The following is a 21,521-nucleotide window of genomic DNA, read 5'->3' on the forward strand; positions in this document are numbered from 1 at the left end:
ACATCTCCCTACCGCAACCGGACCGCGAGGCCGCGGCCTACACTCACACACCATGGCAACGATGTCCCTCCCCCTATCCCGCTACCTCACACAGTGTAGCTCCCGCGGACCGCACAGCACGCCACATCTCCTGCACCTCACACAGCTCCCTACCGCAACCGGACCGCGAGGCCGCGGCCTACACTCACACACCATGCCACCAATGTTCCTCCCCCTATCCCGCTACCTCACACAGTGTATGACAACACCTACCACTGGAAATCAGATGTTCGTTGAAATAAAATATGTTTTCCTAACTATTTTACTGTCTGTATAATGTACACAACACTCACCCACACAAAACCCCCTCATACACACACACACACACACACACACGCAAACATCCTGTCATTCTATGCCACACACTACACTCAAAAACATGCCATTTTTAACATGTGTATGACCAACAACACGCACTCACACACGTCACACACACAACATGCCTCATACACACACACACGCCATCACACACCAGCAACACACACACATGCTCTCACACACACCACACACCATGCCACCGATGTCACTCCCGCTATCCCGCTACCTCACACACTCTACCTCCCGCGGAACAACCAGCACGCCTGACATCTCCTGCACCTCACACATCTCCCTCCGCAACCGGACCGCGACGCCGCGAACTACAGTCAAACAGCATGCCACCAATGTCACTCCCGCTACCTCACACACTGTATGACAACACCTACCACTGAAACTCAGCTGTTCCTTACAATAAAATATGTTTTCCTAACAATTTCACTGTCTGTATAATTTATTCTAAAACACTTCTCACACCACCACTCACACACAACACTCACCCACACAAAACCCCCTCATACACACACACACACACACACACACGCAAACATCCTGTCATTCTATGCCACACATAACAACAAATCACACCTCACCTTCACCCTCATAATACACACACTACACTCAAAAACATGCAATTTACAACATGTCTATGACCAACAACACGCACTCACACACGTCACACACACAACATGCGTCATACACACACACATGCCATCACACACGCCACATACACACATGCTCTCACACACACCACACACCATCACACACAACACACACACAAATACACAAACACATGCACACACACACGCACTCAGCAACGCCACACGCCCTCAACCACGCAACACACGTACTCACACACACACACCAACCTCCTCTGCTGATACAACACACAAAACAACACTTCAACATAACCTTAACTACCACACACAACACAACCACCACTAAACAAACACACACACCCAACCCACTGTTCCAATTACCTACCCTTCACCATACACACTACACTGAATACAATGCACATTTACACGTCTCACCACCCACTCCCATTGCACATCAACATCCCACCACACACAAACATATACAACAACACAACACCTCCGCTACTAACACACCTAGCACAATAAATCACCTCTTCCTTTCAATAACATATTTTACACAAAACATTACTATTTACACATCTGTCTAATTTATTGCACACAAACACTCAACTAACCAACACTGACACACACACTCACACACCACACACTCACTATCACATCACACACTCACTCATCCACACACACACCCCACACAATCAACAATCACACACAATAATTACATACACACACTATTCTGCCACACACACAGCCAACATTAACACAAAACAAAAACACACACAACATTTGAACACCTACACAAACGCACACCAAACACAAATAAATACCCCTCAATACTGTCACACTTTATCAATTTACAAACTTTTCACAGACCACAACCGGATGCCTTCAACACCTCGACGCTTCAACGCTGTGCCAAAACACACAATACAATCATTGGATCGAACTGCGCCTTGACAGAACAACATCAGGAAGTATTGTAAACACAATCGCACTGAAACACTTCACTAACATCACACACAACACCTACCTCAACACACACATCAACAACTTTTAACAACACATCACAACTTACACACACAACACCTCTACAACACCTACAATAACGCACATCACAACAACAACACCAAACACACATCTTCACAACACAAAACATGCCACCCAAAAAACACCTTCGCAAAACAAAACATACACACCCTGACAATGAACGTGACACGCACACACACACACAAATTATATGTACTGCACCACACAATGCACACACCCATTTCACACACATTGAAATCCACGCACACAATGCTAACAAACAACTCACAACGGAATACACAATAGGTCAACAACAAATCTAACATTACATCAAATACACTCCTCTCAACAATGGACATTCACATCTTTCAAGAAGCATTTCCAACAATAACATTTTCAAAAATAACTACCGTAACAACTAACATACACTTCAAACATTTGCCCTCATATACATGTGCTTTCTACTACTGTTGATTTACAAACACAATTCTAACTAATATTACATAACATTGGCATCACATTACAACTTTCACATACAACATTTACACATACTTATTCACACTTCACATCCCGGGCAACGCCGGGTTTCTCAGCTAGTATATATATATATACACACATATATATATATATATATATATATATATATATATATATATATATATATATATATATATATAATGGGGAAAGATAGGGTTGCAGACCTGTCTAAGACATGCAAATGAGCATACAGTAATATTTACAGTTGCTTTATGCTGTACTGTGGAGGGTTTTTGTCACTTTTTTTACCCACCATAACCTTAATAATTATATAGATATATACACACTGTATTACACTTCTGTGTTACTCAGTCATGTCTCTTTATCCCTCATATTTTTTGCTTTTATACCCAGATGTCAGTGGCATATATATATTAATTGGCACTACTATTTTTGATATATATATATTTATATAGCAAAAAAAAAAATATATATATATATAGCAAAAATAGTAGTGCCAATTAATTCTATATAAATAATCTACATGAATTAATAGTAAATAGGTGTATGTTAAATGGGATAGTAATTTAAGAAAATGGAAATATTAAAGTACAAAATCTATATAAGTCTTTTTGGATTTTGCTGTGTGGTGCATATGACTACAGGGAACAAATGGACGAATCACCCTAACCTGACACATACTGTATAAGGAAATAAAAGGGGATACAAACATATGATAAGAAATTGATGGGAGCAATCGTTACAAGTATGAGCTTCTTTCCCAGTTCAACAGCATGTTACAAAACCGTAAAGGTTTAGAAATCCTGCCAAATTTGCATCAGAGGAAAAGGAAGGTAATTGCCTCGTTGAGTGCTTAATACCTGAGTTTGTCCGTAACTTTCTTTAGGAAAACATATTTACATCAAAGCAGTGATCAGTATTGATTAAACCGAGCTGGAACTGCTTGCAGACCTTTGAACTCTGCTTCAAAATACATCACACAATTCAAAGGTTAGGGATGTTTACAAGACATCATAATGATGATGAGTTGCCGATTAATCATGAAACCATATTTACACTGTATTTTTCATCTTGCTGTGCTGAAATAATAATAATCCTATTTTCCCCTAAAATAGCACTGACAGCACTGTACATAGAATTTTGCATACCAAATGAGTCCCTGCCCCATACAGCTTACAATCTATGTTGGGAGCAGGGTAGTCCTGGAGCCCTATTGGCTCTGCTGTGACATGTGATCTATGCAGCCCTTGGGGCTGCTGGGTATTGTTGTTCCCCACGGAGCCCTATCTAAGTAATGGCCACCGCTCTTCTGGTCCCTTGCGCATGCGCGACTGCACTGCGCATGCGCGGCTTCAGTCAAGATGGCGGCGCCCTGCTATGGGAGCCACCAAGAGCCTCCGGCGACCGGGTCGCCTGCCGCAACCTCCCTGATTGCCGCGCTCCTGACCACCGTCTACTAGTGGAACTGTTCCTTTAAGAGATGTGAGTGCAGGAAACAAAGACATGGGGTTAATCAACAGTTGTGTGAATACTTATTAAGTCTAAACTTGTTTTGTTACTTAATATGAGTGGTTATAGGAGAAGTTAGGAAGGAGATATTCAGTGCATTATTAAAATTAGATTTATCAACATTGGCATCTAAAACGGTTGCTGTTTTCCTTTCTATTTGCATCAAATACTTCTGCCAGGATAAGTAGGCAAAAGCCTCTTCTCCAAAAAAGCAAGATTACATATACTGTCCATACATGTTTCAGTGGTGCAAACTGACACAAATGCAAAGTTTTCCTCCACGTGTTGGAGCAAATTGAATTTTATTACATATCGCTCACAATTTCTAAAATTTCATACTGACATCTGGGTATAAAAGAAAAAATGTGAGGGATAAAGAGACATGACTGAGAAACACAGATCTGTAATACAGTATAACATATAACTATGGGAACAAGAGGATATTCAATAAATGGGTTAAAAAGGCAAAACACGACTTGATTGGGTGGCTACTTCAGGCAAAGTAGGAGATTCAGGGTGTCTGATTCTATATAATGCAGGGATTGTACCCACGGTAAGATTCTCCTTAGAAAGATCTCCCAAAATCTGTAAGGGGATCATAGAGGAAGTAGGAAGTGCAGAGTGGTGAAAATGATTCCTATAGCGCACCCGATGGCCATGAGAATTAATTTTATTCCAACACCAAGGGTCAGATCTACAAAGGTCTGTTAAGTTATTTAATATAACCTAAATTATAGGCTAAAGCAGTAAAATTCAGGGCATTATTGAAAACCCTGCTCTCTGATTGGATAATGCCCTGAATTTTAACCAATCAGTAATGTCCTGAATTTCAGCAGCTTGCAAAATGCAGTTTTCAATCTGTTTATTTCCAGCCAATCAGCTTTCAGAACAGCTGAGACAGGGCAGGGGATTGGATTGAATGAAGTAACAGCTCTGAGACAGGGCAGGGGATTGGTCAAAAAGTATCAGCCACGGGTTGACTCCTCCCCCTCCCGAGCTGACTGATATTTTCTGAGCAGATTCAGTTGAATTGGGGGGAAGAGAGTCTGCAAATAAGTAAGTGTGTTGTGTATAGAGGTGCAGTGTTGTGTGTGTGTGTGGGGGTGTGGGGGGGAGGGGGTGTAGAGGTGCTGTGTTGTGCTGTGTTGTGTGTAGAGCTGGGGGGGAGAGGAAAGTTTAGTAAGTGGCTGCATTTTTTATTGTGGCTGCAGTGTGTGTGTGTTGTGCTGTTGTATGTGTAGCAGCAGTTTGTGTGAGTGTAGAGCTGATGTGTGTGTATAGAGCTCCAGTGTGTGTGTGCGTGTCAGTAGCAGTGTTTATGGGTGTAGCATGTGTGTGTAGCAGCAGAGTTTGTGTGTGTGTAGAGCTGCTGTGTGTGTAGAGCTGCTGCTGTGTGTGTAGAGGTGCTGTGTAGTGAGTGTAGAGGAGGTGCTGTGTTGTGTGTCTAGAGCTCCAGTGTATGTGTGTGTAGAGGCACTGTGTTGTGTGTGGTGTGCTGTTTTGTGTGTGTGTGTGTGTGTGTGTGTGTGTGTGTGTGTGTGTGTGTGTAGCAGCAGTTTGTGTGTGAGCTGCTGTGTGTGTGTGTGTGTGTGTGTGTGTGTGTGTGTGTGTGTGTGTACACAGAGGGGGCGGCAGTGTGTGATATAGATATCTGCAGTGTAAGCGCACATAGAGGTGGTTTCATGTATTTACCATTTTATTTGAATAAAAAAATCTATTTAACTATACAAAAGTGTCTATTATTTATGAAAAAAGCCTACATTTAGCCTATAATAGTAATAATCCCCTCAGAACAGGGCATTACTGGCCAATAATGCCCTGGCTGGGTTAAAGTCCCTCGGCTTCGCCTCGGGCCTTCAACTCTTCCAGCCAGGGCATTATTGGCCAGTAATGCCCTGTTCTGAGGGGATTATTACTTAATTAACATCACGTCATACCCTAAAGTGTATCTTCAAAGGCCAATAACGTAACTTTTACTCGGCTGGGAAGAGCATTACATTAAGTATAACGACATTTAGTGATAATGAGATGCAATAAAAGTGTTCCTCCGACTGTAACAACGCAGATCTACAGAGCTCCGTAAAGGTTAATGCAGGGATTTAACGTGACGGTAGTTAAGTCACACTTAAAAGTGGCATTACTCCCACCCAGACCTTGAAATATGGGTTTTACTTGAGAGGGAGAGAGTCCTATTTTCGATATTTTATTTATTCTTGTATGGTGTGCGTCACGTTCATAGATATGCATGCACTAAGAATTGTTTGGGTCTACTTGAATTTTTCTTGCATGTCAAGAAAAAGTTGACTGACACTTTTGACGCATTTCTAGTGCACAAAAGTGGCGTATACTTGCAATTCTTTATATATATAATTTGCGTATGGTACGGTACATGCGCCATACAACATCCAAACTCCCTCAACGTAATTATTTTCTTAATGAAAAAAAAAATTGAGCCACATGGAACAAAACACATCAAAATTGGTTTAGTACATTGGCGCGCCAAGACAAATTCAATTGTTACTCTTCTATATGTCCCTTTTACTCCAAAATTGCTTTGAACACATGTCTCATTGGTGCTTCTAAGAGTTGCACACCAAATGCATATGTTTGTTTTTCATATAGTCATTGTCATTGTATTAATCAACTATATAGGTGGCATTATATTATGACCCATCTTTATATTTAATAATAATAATATAATAATAATAATTGTTTGTTCTTGTATAGCACTGTTAGTTTTATGTAGCACTTTACAGAGACATTTTGCAGACACAGTCCCTTCCCGTAGAATTTACAATCTATGCTTTTGGTGCCTGAGGCACAGGGAGATAATTGACTTACCCAAGGTCACAAGGAGGCGACACCGGGAATTGAACCAGAGTCTTTACTCACTGAGCCACGCCTTCTCTCTCGCATTCCATAAGAGACCTTACACCCCATTCAAGCGAACTGGCAGTAATGTGTCTTTCAACACCAGAAAGAGTCTTATGGACAGAAGACTGATTGGAAAATATGGATCTACATTTGTGTATCAAAGAATAATAAATGTGTTGCAGAATAAATAGTGTGTAAAGAGTATATCTGTATTTTTAGCATACAATATACAGTATGACAAAATTATAGCATGATCTGTGTCTCACCAAAGGCAATATACATAGAATACAAAGAACAGAAGAGTGTACAGTAGAAAGTCATTTATTAATATCACAAAATTAAAAAAAAATTCCAGTGAATCTTAGCTTTGTTTCCAAACTTATACTGTATGCAACTCAACAATAACATTTGAAATTCAAAGTGAAACAAAACCATGATGAAAATATAGGCTTCATGTCACATTCCCTTATGCAAAAGTGACAGATTACTGGGATAAACCACTGTATCACACAACAAAGACAGAGGCACATACCTCCTAAGTAGTACTATGTTATAATACACCTTCTGGGGCAAGAAAACACCTTACAACCCTCTCAAATGAATGAGCCATACGACTTCTTTCTGTGCTGGAAGGGGCCTTGTGGCTTAGCCCAATTTAGTAAATATGTTCCAGAATCCCATTGCTTTCAAGAGGATCTTTTTGTTGATGTCCTGTATCTGGTGGTTTTTAGCTACCGATATGTTCAATTGGGCCATCATTTCTAGTGATTATAGCAGCACACCCAACTTTCTGTAGCAAAATACAAATGTAGCTTGACTTGCTGTAAAGAATCTTCTCCAGGACCACCGCAAAGAAACCTATATGCTGTGGCTCTGAGAATTTGGTTGCAGTTTCCCTATTTTGCTCCAGCCCTGTGTTTGCCAGGGGAGCTGGACATCGTGCAGTCTCAGTAAGGCATAGATAATACCAAAAGCTGCAGGGCGGCCGCGCTATCCTGTGACGTAACCCTGTGCTGCCACCGAGCGCCATCTTTATTATACCAGGGAGACAGGCCAAAAGAGTAGCAGAGGAGGCTTGGAGGCGTGGCCGTGAGCAGTTTGCCCTCATTGGCTGAACCGCTCACGTGATGCGACCGTCGCCGGCCAATAACAAAATCCTCTGTCTCCTCTCCAGTCGTCCGCCCTGCAGCTCCAGGCGGCGCACACGCCGAAAGAGGTATATTTACTTGAATTGGATTGATGTATTTTGTTTTTGAGCCGCTGGCGTTTTTCTGTATAATCACGGCCTTACAGAGACGACGGATCAGGCCACATCTGTACGTAACTGTGTTTTAAGTTATATGATGTAACATTGGTGGGCAACGCGTTATGCATTACAGCCTATTGAGCAGGTCATATCTTACTTTGTGCGCAGTATTTCTAGCCATATCAGTTAATAATATTTACAGTTATATACTTGGCCATTAACCAAAATTCTTCCCAACAGAAATAATTTCCAAATATAGCACTAGCAATTTATCCATCATACTGATGCAGCGGCCGTTATTCGAACACTTCACGCATCATGTACATCGGAATCCCGATTTGAAACCGCGGGATGAATTACAGCCTCCCCGCACTAAAATGCGAGCGCGGCGAGTGCAGAAACACAAATTTTAGTGTTCTGGCTTTTAAAAACATGAAATTGACATAGTAGCACAGTAGCACAGTGACACAGTAGCACAGTAGCACAGTAGCGCAGTGACACAGTAGCACAGTAGCACAGTACACATTACAATTCATCCATTTTATTGCAAACAAAGAAACAGAATCCATGAAATTCAAACAAAACATCCGAGATAAGCGCGGGTGCCTGGGGCGATTGGCCGCGTTCATGCTGCGCGGGGAACAGCAAAGAACTCAAAATCGGCGCCGTGATGTGTTCGAATAATGGCCGCTGCATCAGTAACTGTTTCTGAACCGGTTACAGAAATGGGATCTATCCTTGTCATAGGCATCCCCATAGTCTTACAGTACTCTGTGTATTGTACAATGCAAAGCTGTTCACATTACAGATTCACATGATAAATTAGGATAAAATCATGTTAGAAAAATGTCATTCAAATGTGGTCTGTGTTTTCAACTCTGTAGCAAAAGTCAAAATGAAAATACTGGGCACATTAAAATTCGTCATTTTTCTTAATGCCATCAGAACTGCAAACAATAACAATTATATTTGGATTGCGTTACAAAAACTGATTACAACACAAAACAGTGATACAATACTTGTAAACAAAAGCGTAATTCATTTTTGTTATGCACTTTATATGAACGTAAGGTGTTTGTCAGCTGGGACATTGTATTGAGTTTTATGCTCCTCAAATAGCTTGCAGAGTTCCTGGGTGTAGATACTGTGCATTCTGTCAATCTCCGCATTGGATGGATTCTGATTCCTCTTCACTTCGATCGGCTTTCCAACTAAAACAGACAGAGGTGACACTGCGTTATACAAAGGCACAGTGCTTGTGGCAGAACACTTTGTTGTACATGTATTTTGAAGGTTTTCGAACAACTACTGTAGAATGCTGTACATGACTCAATGTAATTATCCATTGCACACAAAGAATAAAAAATAGCCTGACACTGGGCTTTACCTTATGTTGGTGTATTTATTCCGCTAAGACATTCAATAGCACAATAACAACGTTTTGGGGGTTAGTGTACCTGATGAACTCTACAGAGACTGTTTACTGTAAATGACACCAAACACATGAGTTCACCTACCCAGATAACCAGATATATATTTTGCCTCTTTATCTCTCTTACAAGCACTGTGTGGTTTTCACCCAATTCTAATATTGAAGTAGAAAAAAAAGTAGACATTACTATGGAAAGCACAACCACACATACTGTAGTAGCTGGACTAGATTTAACTAATATTGCATTATTTCATTCTTTCACTTTCAAAAGAGTCCATAGTTAAAAATAAATCTCTGTTAATGTTTAACAAGAATGACTGTTTATGCATAGTACAATGCTTCATGGGTGGTAAGATTCATTGGCCAGGAGTTATCAAAGCACGATCCACTCCACCATGCCCGAATCGGCGATATCTGCCTGTGATTTCATTAGCAGGTATCACCAATTTTGCCGCGATAACATGGACTGTGCTTGGATGACTCTCGGCCACTCTGCTTTCAATACTACATCCAACTCGCCATACGCTGTACTTTTTACTCATAGCTGGAACATATAACGATGACCACTGGAGTAAAATGAGCTGTCCACATCTATTTCTAACAATACCAATATTTTCTGAAAACCTTTTGTTAGAGGAATACAATAACAGTAAATGTATTATAATTATATTTCATAGGGCTGCATTATATCATTAAATGAAATAACAGCAATTTATAGAATTATGTATTTCAAGCTTTAATTAGATTCTTGAAGTGGCTGCAATGTATTGGATATAATTAACTGGGTTAAAACCAATTTCCTCCCAGTGTGCTATCTTTTGTTAAAAATGTGGCTAAGTTAACCTAATCGACCTAGCAGTGTATTCACCGTAATGCATCATCACTCTTGGAAAAAGCTGACTGCGAACGGGCATTAGTGTAATTAGCTCATACTATTAATAAAGATCAACTGACCAGTCAGCAACTGACATCCAAAATAGTTTGCTATGGTACACAGTGTACAATTAAATGTTTCCTTTTTGCACCATATTTTGTCACAAGGGGAATTATTCAACCATCCATCTGACCCGAAGGCGTATGAAACAATTATACGAAACCTGAAATGTGTTAAGTATGGTTCAGTGTCCTTTCTTAATAGCATTTCTAATTAATCTAATTTGCTGCTCTCATCCTCCATTATCCTTGCCACTGGTAACTAATTGTAGTTTTCCAAACTACTGCAAACAGACTCTCGTTCATTTAAATCCCCTGTAAGGTTGGATTAAGTGTTGCTTTTGCAAATTGCAAACACATGCTCAGTGGTCTGCGATGTTACCCAATTGACACACGAGCATTCTTTCATTTATTTTGTTTACACTGTTGGTACTCATAAAAATGTATTATTATCATTATCCCTGATAACTACTGTATCCTTCGTACACTAGAAAATTGATTCTTTAGTACAAGGTGATTTACTGTACCCTCCATTATAACATTTAGGGAAATATTTTTCAAAGACTTCAAGTTAAAGGGGAATGGCAGGAAGAAATTGCACGAAGAGAGATTTATCAACAAAGAAAATCTCATTTGGGTCTCTAAAGATGACCGACATTAAGTTCAGTTCTGGGGACCCTCGAGTATGCAAGTAATTGCGAGAATTAATATGCGAGTAATATTATGAAGCCAAAAAAGTATTATGTACAGTATGTGAGTTATTGACACTTTCAAACTTCTAATATATTTTTATGAGTGGAACTATGGGACATGGGTATTTAAAGGCAGAAGTGGTGCAATCCAATTGAACTCAATAAGATGTTTTCTTTGATAATACAAGGGCAATATATTGACCCTAGGATTGCACCCTTTGTCTCTTGACACATAGGTCCCCAAGTCTTTATGGTTGCTTTTAAAAACAAACAAAAACATTTAATCTTGAAACACGAGGGGAAAAAAATAGTTTTCTGCACTAATACAGCTACTACAATTACACTATGTTAAGAAATGTGAGTGTCTGATCATGCAGAACAAAGACAGTATACATGAAAATACAAAACCAAATATCTCAGAATGAATCTGAGACCGGTGCATCAGCGATTAGCCAGGATTTGCAGTGTTCAGAAAACCTGCCCTCAAACGTTATTCTGTCTGCAGTACTGCAATTGTCCACCGGGTGTAAGTAAAAAAAGATTACAACTCCCGGAGGGATTGCAGCCCAGGACTTGCCCACTTCCTCTGGCTTCTACTTAATGTCCTGGAAGTTGCTACTTACTGGCGTTTCAACGTTGTTGTTTTTTTCCCAACAGTCCATGTCCCTGTAATTTGTTCCAGTTACTAGTCCAAACCCCAGTCCTGTCCCTGTTTCTGTGTACCAGTCCAGTTTATGTTACCTTGCCTGTTATCCTGTTTACCCAGAATGGCTTGTCTCTGCCCTAATTAAACCCGGTGTGCTATCAATTTCCTTCCTGTGTTCGGTCATCATCCTCAGTGTTCTCAGAATGATTACATTAATACAGTAATAAATAACTTAAAGAAGCATGCGAATAGCACTGTGAACATTCTGAACACATGATACATAAAGCTTGGCCCCCTGCAGACGCACTTACCAGAACTCCCTCCTCCTGTCTCTGTACGTTCTCCCTACCTACCAATTAGATTGTAAGCTCCTCGGGGCAGGGACTCCTCTTCCTTAATGTTATGTTTGTCTAAAGCACTTATTCCCATGATCTGTTATTTATATTATCTGTTATTTATTCGATTACCACATGTATTACTACTGTGAAGCGCTATGTACATTAATGGCGCTATATAAATAAAGACATACAATACAATACAATACAATTAAGCCAAGGAGACAATGAATAACAATGTGCATTCCTGGGAGTGAAAGAATGAATGGAAAAGTTTAGATGGAAGATGAAATGGGTACCTGAGAGAGAGTGATTAAACCAGCACTATATATATTACAGAATTAATAGGAATCAGAGTGCGTGTGAGTGAATATGTAAGAATAAGCCATTATTCAATATGATGTGAAGCCACTTCCAAATAGTGTTGGAGACTTGAATGGATTGTAGGGTGTCTGTGACGATAGCTTCCACAGGCTTATTAATATTACACAAAAATAATTGGGTTTGAACTTATCCCTACCTTAGGATACACTATTAAGCATAAAACATAAACGTATTAAAATATCCGGTTCCGTTAGGTTTAGCAGGTCCAAACTTCCCAGTTCGCATTGCCAGAACTGGGACACCATATGGTCAAAAAAGCGACTTGCTACGACCTAAGAAACCGGAGTTACACAATGCACATTAAATCATTTTAATACAAAAATCTCCATTGAAAAAGAAATCTCAGCTTTTCACTAAATCCCCATTGAAAACAACGGGCAGCTCCGCCATAGACTTTCAATGGTAAATCGCCGCCATTGAAGTCAATGGGGGTTTTCTGCCATTGAAGTCTATGGGAAAAGTCCCGAACTTCAAGGGGGTCCATACTCCGTCGGGTTGGTCCAAGCGGGTCAAGGATGGTTCTGCAGCGATGCCGGAGCAGTGGCTACAGATACCCCAAACCCTGATCCGCTGAACCCTCCGGAACCGGAGATATGGATTCCTAAAATTCAGCATTTCTCACTTAGTCATTTTTCTGAGCCGTTTCTGCCGCCGCCGGCAAAGCCTATGGCGCGACCCGCTCTATCTGGTTTGACCCTTATCGGGGGTCCAGGATTCGGGGACCCGGTGGTGGTCGAGTGGGGGGACGCTTAGGAACTAGGGGCAAAAAGAATTTTATCCCTAGGTGCCCTAGAACAGTTTATTTCCCCGCTAATTGACGTTGAACTTGACCCAGTGATTTTAGCTCTTTTGAAAGACATTGTATCCGCTTTGCGGTTTGCGGTCTGGACGGCAGCCAACTAGGTTACCTCGAGGCATCTCCATTGAAGTCAATGAGCCCATTGACTTTCAATGGGAAACCGCCACTCTCCCTCTCGGACGCCACCTGCTGGTCACTACAGGAAACAGGACGAAAACAGCACCAATTCCTATTGAAATGCATTGAGCCCTAATGGCGGCCAATGGGGACCTGCAAAATGGTGCCTGAAAAGGCGGGAAAACTACACAAAGAGCTATAATCATTAAAGAATTATTAACCCTTGTGCTCCCGGATGGATTCTAGTGTGTGTGTGATGCAAACACTGAGTAACCAGACATTACAATGGAACAGGGGAAAATACATTTACATGTCATAACAAGGGTTACATCACATTTCTGGACCTCAGCCCAGTTAACCCCTTGTCTCCCTGGTGCGGTCAGGGGTGGCCAAATGGGGTGCAACCCCTTTAATACCGGGCCACCCCCTCTCTCCCTCTACAGTGTCTTCCAGTTCCGGAATATGTTTCGTGTCATACAGTAGCACAGCTTAGTAAATACTGTATGTGTCTAGGCCTACAAAGAAATAACACATTGAAAGGCTTCTCTCTCTCACATTAATAGAGACATTAAACACTTTAGAAACACACTGACTTACCAATAGTAACAATTGGTTTCCGGTATGGCAGCAGACCAAAGCTGTACTGAAATACACCGCGTGCGTGAAACAGAGGAAAAGCCACTCCCATGATTTTCTGAAGAGTTTCCTGTATTGTTCTCAACCAAGAGCCCTTTGGATTTTCTACCTGGTCAAAAAGTTCATTTTCTCCGAATGAAAAAACAGGAACTAAGGAGGCTCTGAGGACATCAAGAGAGAAGGCACATATATATGTATGAACACCATGACCAGATATCGCATCTGATCTGGTGGTAACTGCCATTCAAGTTAATGGCAGATACTGCAAGATCAGGTGCGATGTCCCGCAACGCAACTTCACGTTTAATATTTTTTGTTAGCAGCTAATAAGGGGCTCATACCCAGGACCATCTATGACTATATTTAAGACTACTAGAAGAAAAACATATTTAAGCATTATTGCCCCAAATTAGAAAATAGCTGGATGATTTTCCTATGTGATCAGGATGAAAAGTGTTATTGACATTTACTAGACATGTGCATAGAACTATAGATTTACTGATGACCATAATATGTAAATAATGTTACCCATGCTGTATTGCTAGCTTGACAAATCCTTTTCTGTTTTTCAGCAGCAGGGTGAATGCACCAGGGCGGGCATCTAGTGATTCCGGGGCTCCTCCCACTGCAATCACGACTGCATTTCCTCCCTCCTTATCCGCCAATAAATACGCAGCACTATCTCTGTCTGATGGAATCAGACCTGCAAGGAGGTAGCACAGTTAAAGGGGTCTATTCAATGCAATGAACTGGCTGCAAAACAAGGGGAAAAAAGCAGCATACGGTCACGGTTATCTTAGAAAGTCAATCCCCAGAATCTGGTGCAAGCCTCTTGCTTTGGTTTTCCTCACAGGCCACTATTTAATATTCTGTGAAGCTTCCTTTCCTCAGGAAGATTTTCAAATAACAATAAAGAGAAGAAAAGGGAGTAAGTTGCCTGGGATAAGAAAGTAGATTATTAAGAAGAATACATCTTTTGATGTTGGTGAAAATGTTTAGATTGTAAGCTCTTTGGATAAAGAGTCAGTGTGCCTACAAAATGCAATGTACTGTACGTGCATTGTCAGTGATATATTAGAAAATGTATTGCTACTGTACATACTCATATACAACTTGGTTTTTCTTCTTTGTTATCATGTGTCCAGTACCTAATTAATGAGCAAATAGCATTGTTTTCATTGCTACAGGTACAATGTTCCATTCAGCCATGAGTCGGTATCAGTAGCTTATAGTTAGTAGGTTGTTCAATACATGCTATTCTACTACTATATAATTGTTTCAGTGACTTCCACTTCTATGCTATTACCTCTATGGTTTGATTATGTATATGCCAAGTGGGTAATCATGTGGAAATTGTGTCACTTTCACCCATGATGGCCAAATAGGTGGACGAGTTTTGCCTATCCCCATGTAAATCTGAATAACCACGTGGCTATATTCGACTATTACCATTTAGGTGACCATTCCTCTTTCATTTTGATTGGATATACTATTTATATGATGCACTGATGAGTATCTGTTTTCCTTTTAAAATATCTGTTTTCCTTTTTATATATATGACTAGAGCACCCAGATACAAGCTCTGTTTCTTTCCCCTTCTTGGGAGCTTCATACATGTTTTGCTTGGAACCACCACTCCTACATACTGTTAGTAGACAAAACTCACTAGCTAATGATCCTTAGAGCTAATTTGAGGTGTCAAACTCTCGTAACCTGGCAAGGCACGTGCCCTTCTCCCGAGCGATCTGTGGACTTCAGATTGCTCGCAACGGGGAGTCGTGGCGGAGTCTTAGTCACACGTCTGGTTCACCCTCATTGGCTGAATCGCCGCCGTGACGTGGCCATCGCTCAGCCGCTGCGCCAAAAGACACATTTCTTGTCTTGTGAAACTGTGGTCGCGCCATCGCACTTTGAACATGCGCTCGCACAGGCGGACTGAGGCCGGCCCCATAGAGGGCAGTTTCTTTTTCAGGCCGCACACATGCGGTCGTGATCACTGGGGACGAGGCCAAAGTTGTAGCAACCTGTTTGATGTTTTGAGTGAGTTGTTGTATCAATAAGAAATGTGTTTGTTACTGTATCTTTACTCTTTAGCTCTTACCTCCAGTCATTATGTAGTCCCTGAAAAATGGAGCTCTGAACCAGAGGGGCAACATCAGCAGATATGGAGTAATTCCTGGGTAAAGATCATTAAATCCAGTTGCCTCAGTGCAAAAATTGGTGAAAGCACCCGCCACAAGGACCCCATGAGGGTGGGAACCCAGTACATAATTCTGATTTGGATTCAAGTCTGCTGTTTTTATTAGCTACAAGACAAAAAGCAGAAGGGGATCATTGACAATGGTATCATTAGTACAATACAGGTCATTCACACATGAACAATTTTTTACATATAAGCTATCATGTATCTAAAGCTCTCTACCTCCTTAAACCGCTCACTGACTGCCCTACACCTCTGGAATGTCCTTACCCTCATATCCGACTAACACCCTCTCTATCCACCTTGAAGACCCACCTTAAAACACAACTGCTTAAAGAGGCATATGAGTAGCTCCATGGCTAATACTATACACCTCATATATAAACCTTGGCCCCTTGCAGACGCAATTACCAGAACACCCTCCTACTGTCTCTGTACGTTCTTCCTACTTACCAATTAGATGGTAAGCTCTTCGGAGCAGGGACGTTGTTTGTTTTTTGAGTCTGTGTCATAACACAATCCCTGTGGTGTAGAGATAGAGAATTGGTACCAGTATATGAAATATCCTGGGTTCGATTCTTGTATGATATGGTATAAATTATAAAATAAACAAAATAATAATTTTAATATATAATTTTTTTTTTTTTTTTTTTTATCATTTATAAATTATACCATATCATACAGGAATCAAACCCAGGACTTTTCATATACTAGTGCCAATTCTCTACCTCTACACCATGTGCTGTAGAGGTTAAGTATATTTATTGAGTCTGTTCTGCCTGTGGTATAGAGGTAAAGACTTGGTACCAGTATATGAAAGGTCCTGAGTTGATTCCTGCATGTGTATTATATAAAATGTATTCATTTTCAATTCCCAAATGGTGTAGGTGAGTGTATGTGTCTGTTAGCAATAAAGCATTGAATTGAATGTTTATAAAAAAAAAAAACCCTCCTCTGCACTCCATGTCTACATAAGTGGACACAGTCCTATGAGGGAGAGAGAGCTGAGTGCGACAAAATTTTATAACCCGATCCTGGTTATAACACGGTCTCATTCTGTGGACCCCGAGGACCGCGTTATAATGGGGTTCAGCTGTACTCTATGCACTGTATGTATTCTCCACTTGTAATTAAAATTTATAGCTATAAGTTTGGTGGTATGTGGAGGAAGGTTGATGTTGAGCTCCTCCGATTTACTATTGTTAATTTTAAAGTCTGAATAAGGATTGAATAGGTCAAGTTCTTTGCCTAGTGATGGAAGAGAAATCAGGGGCCTAGCTATGGTTAAAAGAATATCGTCCGTGATTAATGAAAGTTTATATTCTGAATTCGCTATGTCGATCTCCTTAATACTGTATCTTTGTTACTCCTTATTTTTGCAGGTAAAGGCTCCAATGAGATGGCAAACAAGGGTGATAATGGGCACCCCTGTCTCGTGCCTCCCCTAATATTAATTAATTCTGATGCCACTACTAGACATTTTACTTTAGCTGTTAGCATAATATAAAGTGACAGGATCGCTGAAACTCAACCTGTAGGCAGAAAGCCAAAAAATGCCCTTCATATAAGTCCAGTCAATCAGCGTCTAGAGAGAGTAGCATCATGGGAATATAATTTTTTTTTAGTGGGAGCAATTATATTTATCACCTTCCCCGTGTTATCTGCTGCCTGCCTATTTGGAATGAAAGCGAACTGGTCATTGTGGATGAGGTCAGGAAGAAACTCGTTTAACCTTGTGGCCAGAGTTTTGTGAAAAAAATGAATGTCGGAATTTATCAGAGATAGGCCTATAGCTCTTGCAGTTTGTGGGGTCTTTACCCTCTTTGTGGATAACTGAGATTGTAGATTGAACCATATTGGCAGGGAATTGTGCCCCTTTAAGGATAGCATTACAAAGTTTTTGGAGTTGAGGGATTAACAGTTTGGCCATTTTCTTATAGTAAATGTTTGAGAAGCTGTCTGGACCTGGAGCTTTAGACTGCCTCAGTTCTTTAATCATAGTTGCAATTTCCTTATTAATAAAGGGTTTAATGAGGGACACAATATTGTTTTCTTTTAGGCCCAGAGATTTTAAATATGCTGATAATGAATCTAGGCGCAGCCTACTGGGCTCTGCTTTTTGCCGTCATGGAGCTGAATGTAATATGAACAAAATTATTTAGCTATTACACTGGCGACACACTTTATTCGAGCTCGGCTAGTCCCACGAATTCGGGTATACCCGGGTGTATTGAGGTTTGTGACTGTTTTCTGCCTGAGTGCATTGAGTTATTTTCCAGGCAGGGATTGAAGCATTTTATTCCCGCTGGCTGCAATACTGCACAGTATATATATATATATACACTGCATTACAATTCATGAATTTATGCCATCTGGTAGACACGCGAAGCATTGCAGCCTATTAAATCCTAATCATTATCATTTAACAGATCAGCTGCCCATCAGCCAGGCATGAACCCAGGCTGGGAAGGCAAATGCAACGGGGCTTGTCAGAGGTGAGGAGAGGCGCATTCCAGGTATCTGCCAGGTACATACCGGGTATTTGCTCGAATAAAGTGTGTCGGTGCAGTAGTTCTGGGTTTGAGGTCAGAGAGCCGTTGTCACGAGAGACTCCTGTGGCGGGTAGGATCTCGGTGGACGGAACAGCAGGAGCGTAGTAGGGGTCACAAGCAGAGGTCCGAGGCAGACGGCAGCTAGCATAGTCGGGTAACAAGCAGGGGTCCGAGGCAGGCGGCAGATAGCATAGTCGGGTAACAAGCAGGGGTCCGAGGCAGGCGGCAGATAGCGTAGTCGGGTAACAAGCAGAGGTCGGCAACGAGGAGACTGGAACAGGACAGGGGAGCAGTAACAGGACTGGGAGCAGGGACTGAGACCGGGGAGCAGGGATGGAGACCGGGGAACAAACAGGGACAAGCCAGATTACCAGCAAGGGCCTTTACTAGGGACAGAATCAAATACAGCACTGGTACAGATCAGGATCAGAGACAGAAACATGTGCAATGGAGTCTGACTCAAAACAAAGGCAAGGGGACAAACAGGAAGCAGAAGCTATAAAGGACAGAGACAGGAGCAACAAGAAGACAGACAGACAGAGGAACCCCAGAGCACACAGAAGGCAGCAGCACCCCGGTGGACAAAGAAGAACTATGGCTAGGCAGGAGGTCTAGGAGACCCTGACAGCCGTTTTTCAATCTAATTGATTTAATATTATTTTACGGCTGTCTATTTCTGAGTCTGGTGGCTAATAATGATTCGACTTATTGGCCTTTTCAAAAAACATTCTTTTTGTCCACATGATTGGCTTTCTCCGCCTCTGAAACTAGGATCAGATTGAGTTCTCCCCTCAGAATTGTTAACTTTTGAGAGAGAAAGCAGTATGCTTGTGTTCCCGTTCAATTTCTATTATCTGCTTCCTGAGATTATCCACTCTTTCTGATCTTTGCCTTTTTTATATGAGGCTATACTATTCAATTTCTCCCTTAACACTGCTTTATGAGCTCACAGCGAAGACTGGGAGGGGACACCATCTTGATTTATCTGGAAATGGTGAGCTATTTCCTGTTCAATATCTCAGGAATTTTGAGTAATTACTCATTTAGCCCCCAGGTGAAATGTTTATTATATGAGTTTATATTGTCAATCTTTATCTCTACTTTGACGTGATCTGACAAATAACTTCCTTGATTTTTGACTGAGACATATTTGAGACCAATGACGTATCCAAGAAGCACATATCGATCCATGAGTGGGACTTATGTGGTGCAGAGTAGAATGTATAATCGTGTGTCTCTGGATGCTGTTCTCTCCAGATATCAATTAGATTTGAATTACGTAGACATCTTGCTAATGTCTCGTTATCATATTTTCTGAATCTGTGTTGGGACGTGGAGGAGGATAGTGTTCTATCTTTGGAGGCGTCTAAGGCTATATTGAAGTCTCCCCCTAAACTCTCTATTCCCTTTCTCATGCTACCTAATGTAGTGAAAAAAATCCTCAAAGAATTGTGCGCTCTTCTCTTTTGGTTTAGGCATATATATTAGCGAGTGTTGGCGCTATACCGTAAATGGAGCTATTAACTACATTAATTTAGACTTTTTAAGACTTCTCGATGTGGAAAGGGGTATTTTTTATGGAAGAGTATAGCAACTTCAGTTTTTTCACTGAAGCAGAGGACAGTAGTACTGTGGGATAATTTTTATCGCAATATATTGGGGGTCATCAGACATAAAATGAGTTTCCTGGAGAAGAAGAATATCAATCTAGACCTTTTTATATTCTGCTATTGCCAGGTGCTTCATTTTGGGGCTGTTCAACCCCTCTACATTATGTGATAATATGTTTAACCCCATTCCTTAGGCCTATGTTTAACCCCATTCCTTAGAATTAAAGGAGACACCAACCTTTCTTATTCCATATCCTCTCTTGGAGGTTTGAGTATATTTGGTTTTAAATTGTCTTTCAGCATTCTGTAGGGGGGATTGAAAGGGGAAAAAATAAACCTGGAGTAGAAATAAAAATAATAGTTGCCTCATGAACCAACTAGGTTTCATGGGCATGGAGTCCTCTAACAATGGCGGGATAGAAGGGTAATTTGAGGACATTAGAACTGGGGGGCTGCATCGCGAAGCCAGTCTGACCAAAAATGTAGTCACACGAGGGTCAGTGACCGCCTCCGCACTATTTATTGAAAACGGTAACTTAATTAGTTTTTCTTTCTCTCTTAGAAACCGTAACCTTGTGCAATATAACATTATCATAACATCAACACTTACAACACAATTTAGAGAACAATATAACATAACTGTTGAGAGTAATAGGCCTTGGTATGTGAGCTCTTGCAGGGTTTGAGGGGAGACCCCCTCACTACTATAATTGGTGATCTGTTGGAACTTTTTCAATTTTTGAAAATGTTTAAGGGAGACAAATCCTAGGTCCAGTCGAGACTTCCTAACTAACATCCTTAATTCCCGGATCAAGTTGTCATCTAGATTGAGTATCAGGCATAGTTCGCTCAGTCTTCCGGCCCAATTCAATTAACTTATTGTAAGACCAGAACTCTCAGCCGGCCCCCAAGTCAACCTGCAGTTTTCATGGAACTACACCCCAAGCCAATAGCTTAAGAACCAACCGCAGTGCCCCATACACCCTCACAAACTTTACTCACAGGATCGGGTCAAGTCTTGCGCAACATTATATTAGACTAGAAAAATAATAGTGATGTATTTTGTTTCAGCGGAGCACAGT

At 41.0% G+C, this 21,521-nt stretch overlaps 1 protein-coding gene across 2 annotated transcripts in view; it reads right to left on the bottom strand.

Moving 5' to 3' along the window:
• Window positions 1–7,162: 7,162 nt before the first annotated feature.
• MOGAT2 (monoacylglycerol O-acyltransferase 2) overlaps window positions 7,163–21,521 on the bottom strand; it is a 100,885-nt gene continuing 86,526 nt past the window's right edge. For both annotated transcript variants that reach the window (XM_075592690.1, XM_075592689.1), the window contains exons 4-7: window positions 16,179–16,383; window positions 14,606–14,780; window positions 14,039–14,238; window positions 7,163–9,314 (exon numbers count right to left, since the gene is read on the bottom strand). In XM_075592690.1, coding sequence (XP_075448805.1) covers window positions 9,160–9,314; window positions 14,039–14,238; window positions 14,606–14,780; window positions 16,179–16,383 — 735 coding nt within the window. In that variant the 3' untranslated portion in view covers window positions 7,163–9,159. The remainder of the gene's footprint in view (window positions 9,315–14,038; window positions 14,239–14,605; window positions 14,781–16,178; window positions 16,384–21,521) is intronic.

The sequence above is a fragment of the Ascaphus truei genome, chromosome 3, assembly GCF_040206685.1.
Source record: "Ascaphus truei isolate aAscTru1 chromosome 3, aAscTru1.hap1, whole genome shotgun sequence".
NCBI classification, from domain to species: Eukaryota; Metazoa; Chordata; class Amphibia; order Anura; family Ascaphidae; genus Ascaphus; species Ascaphus truei.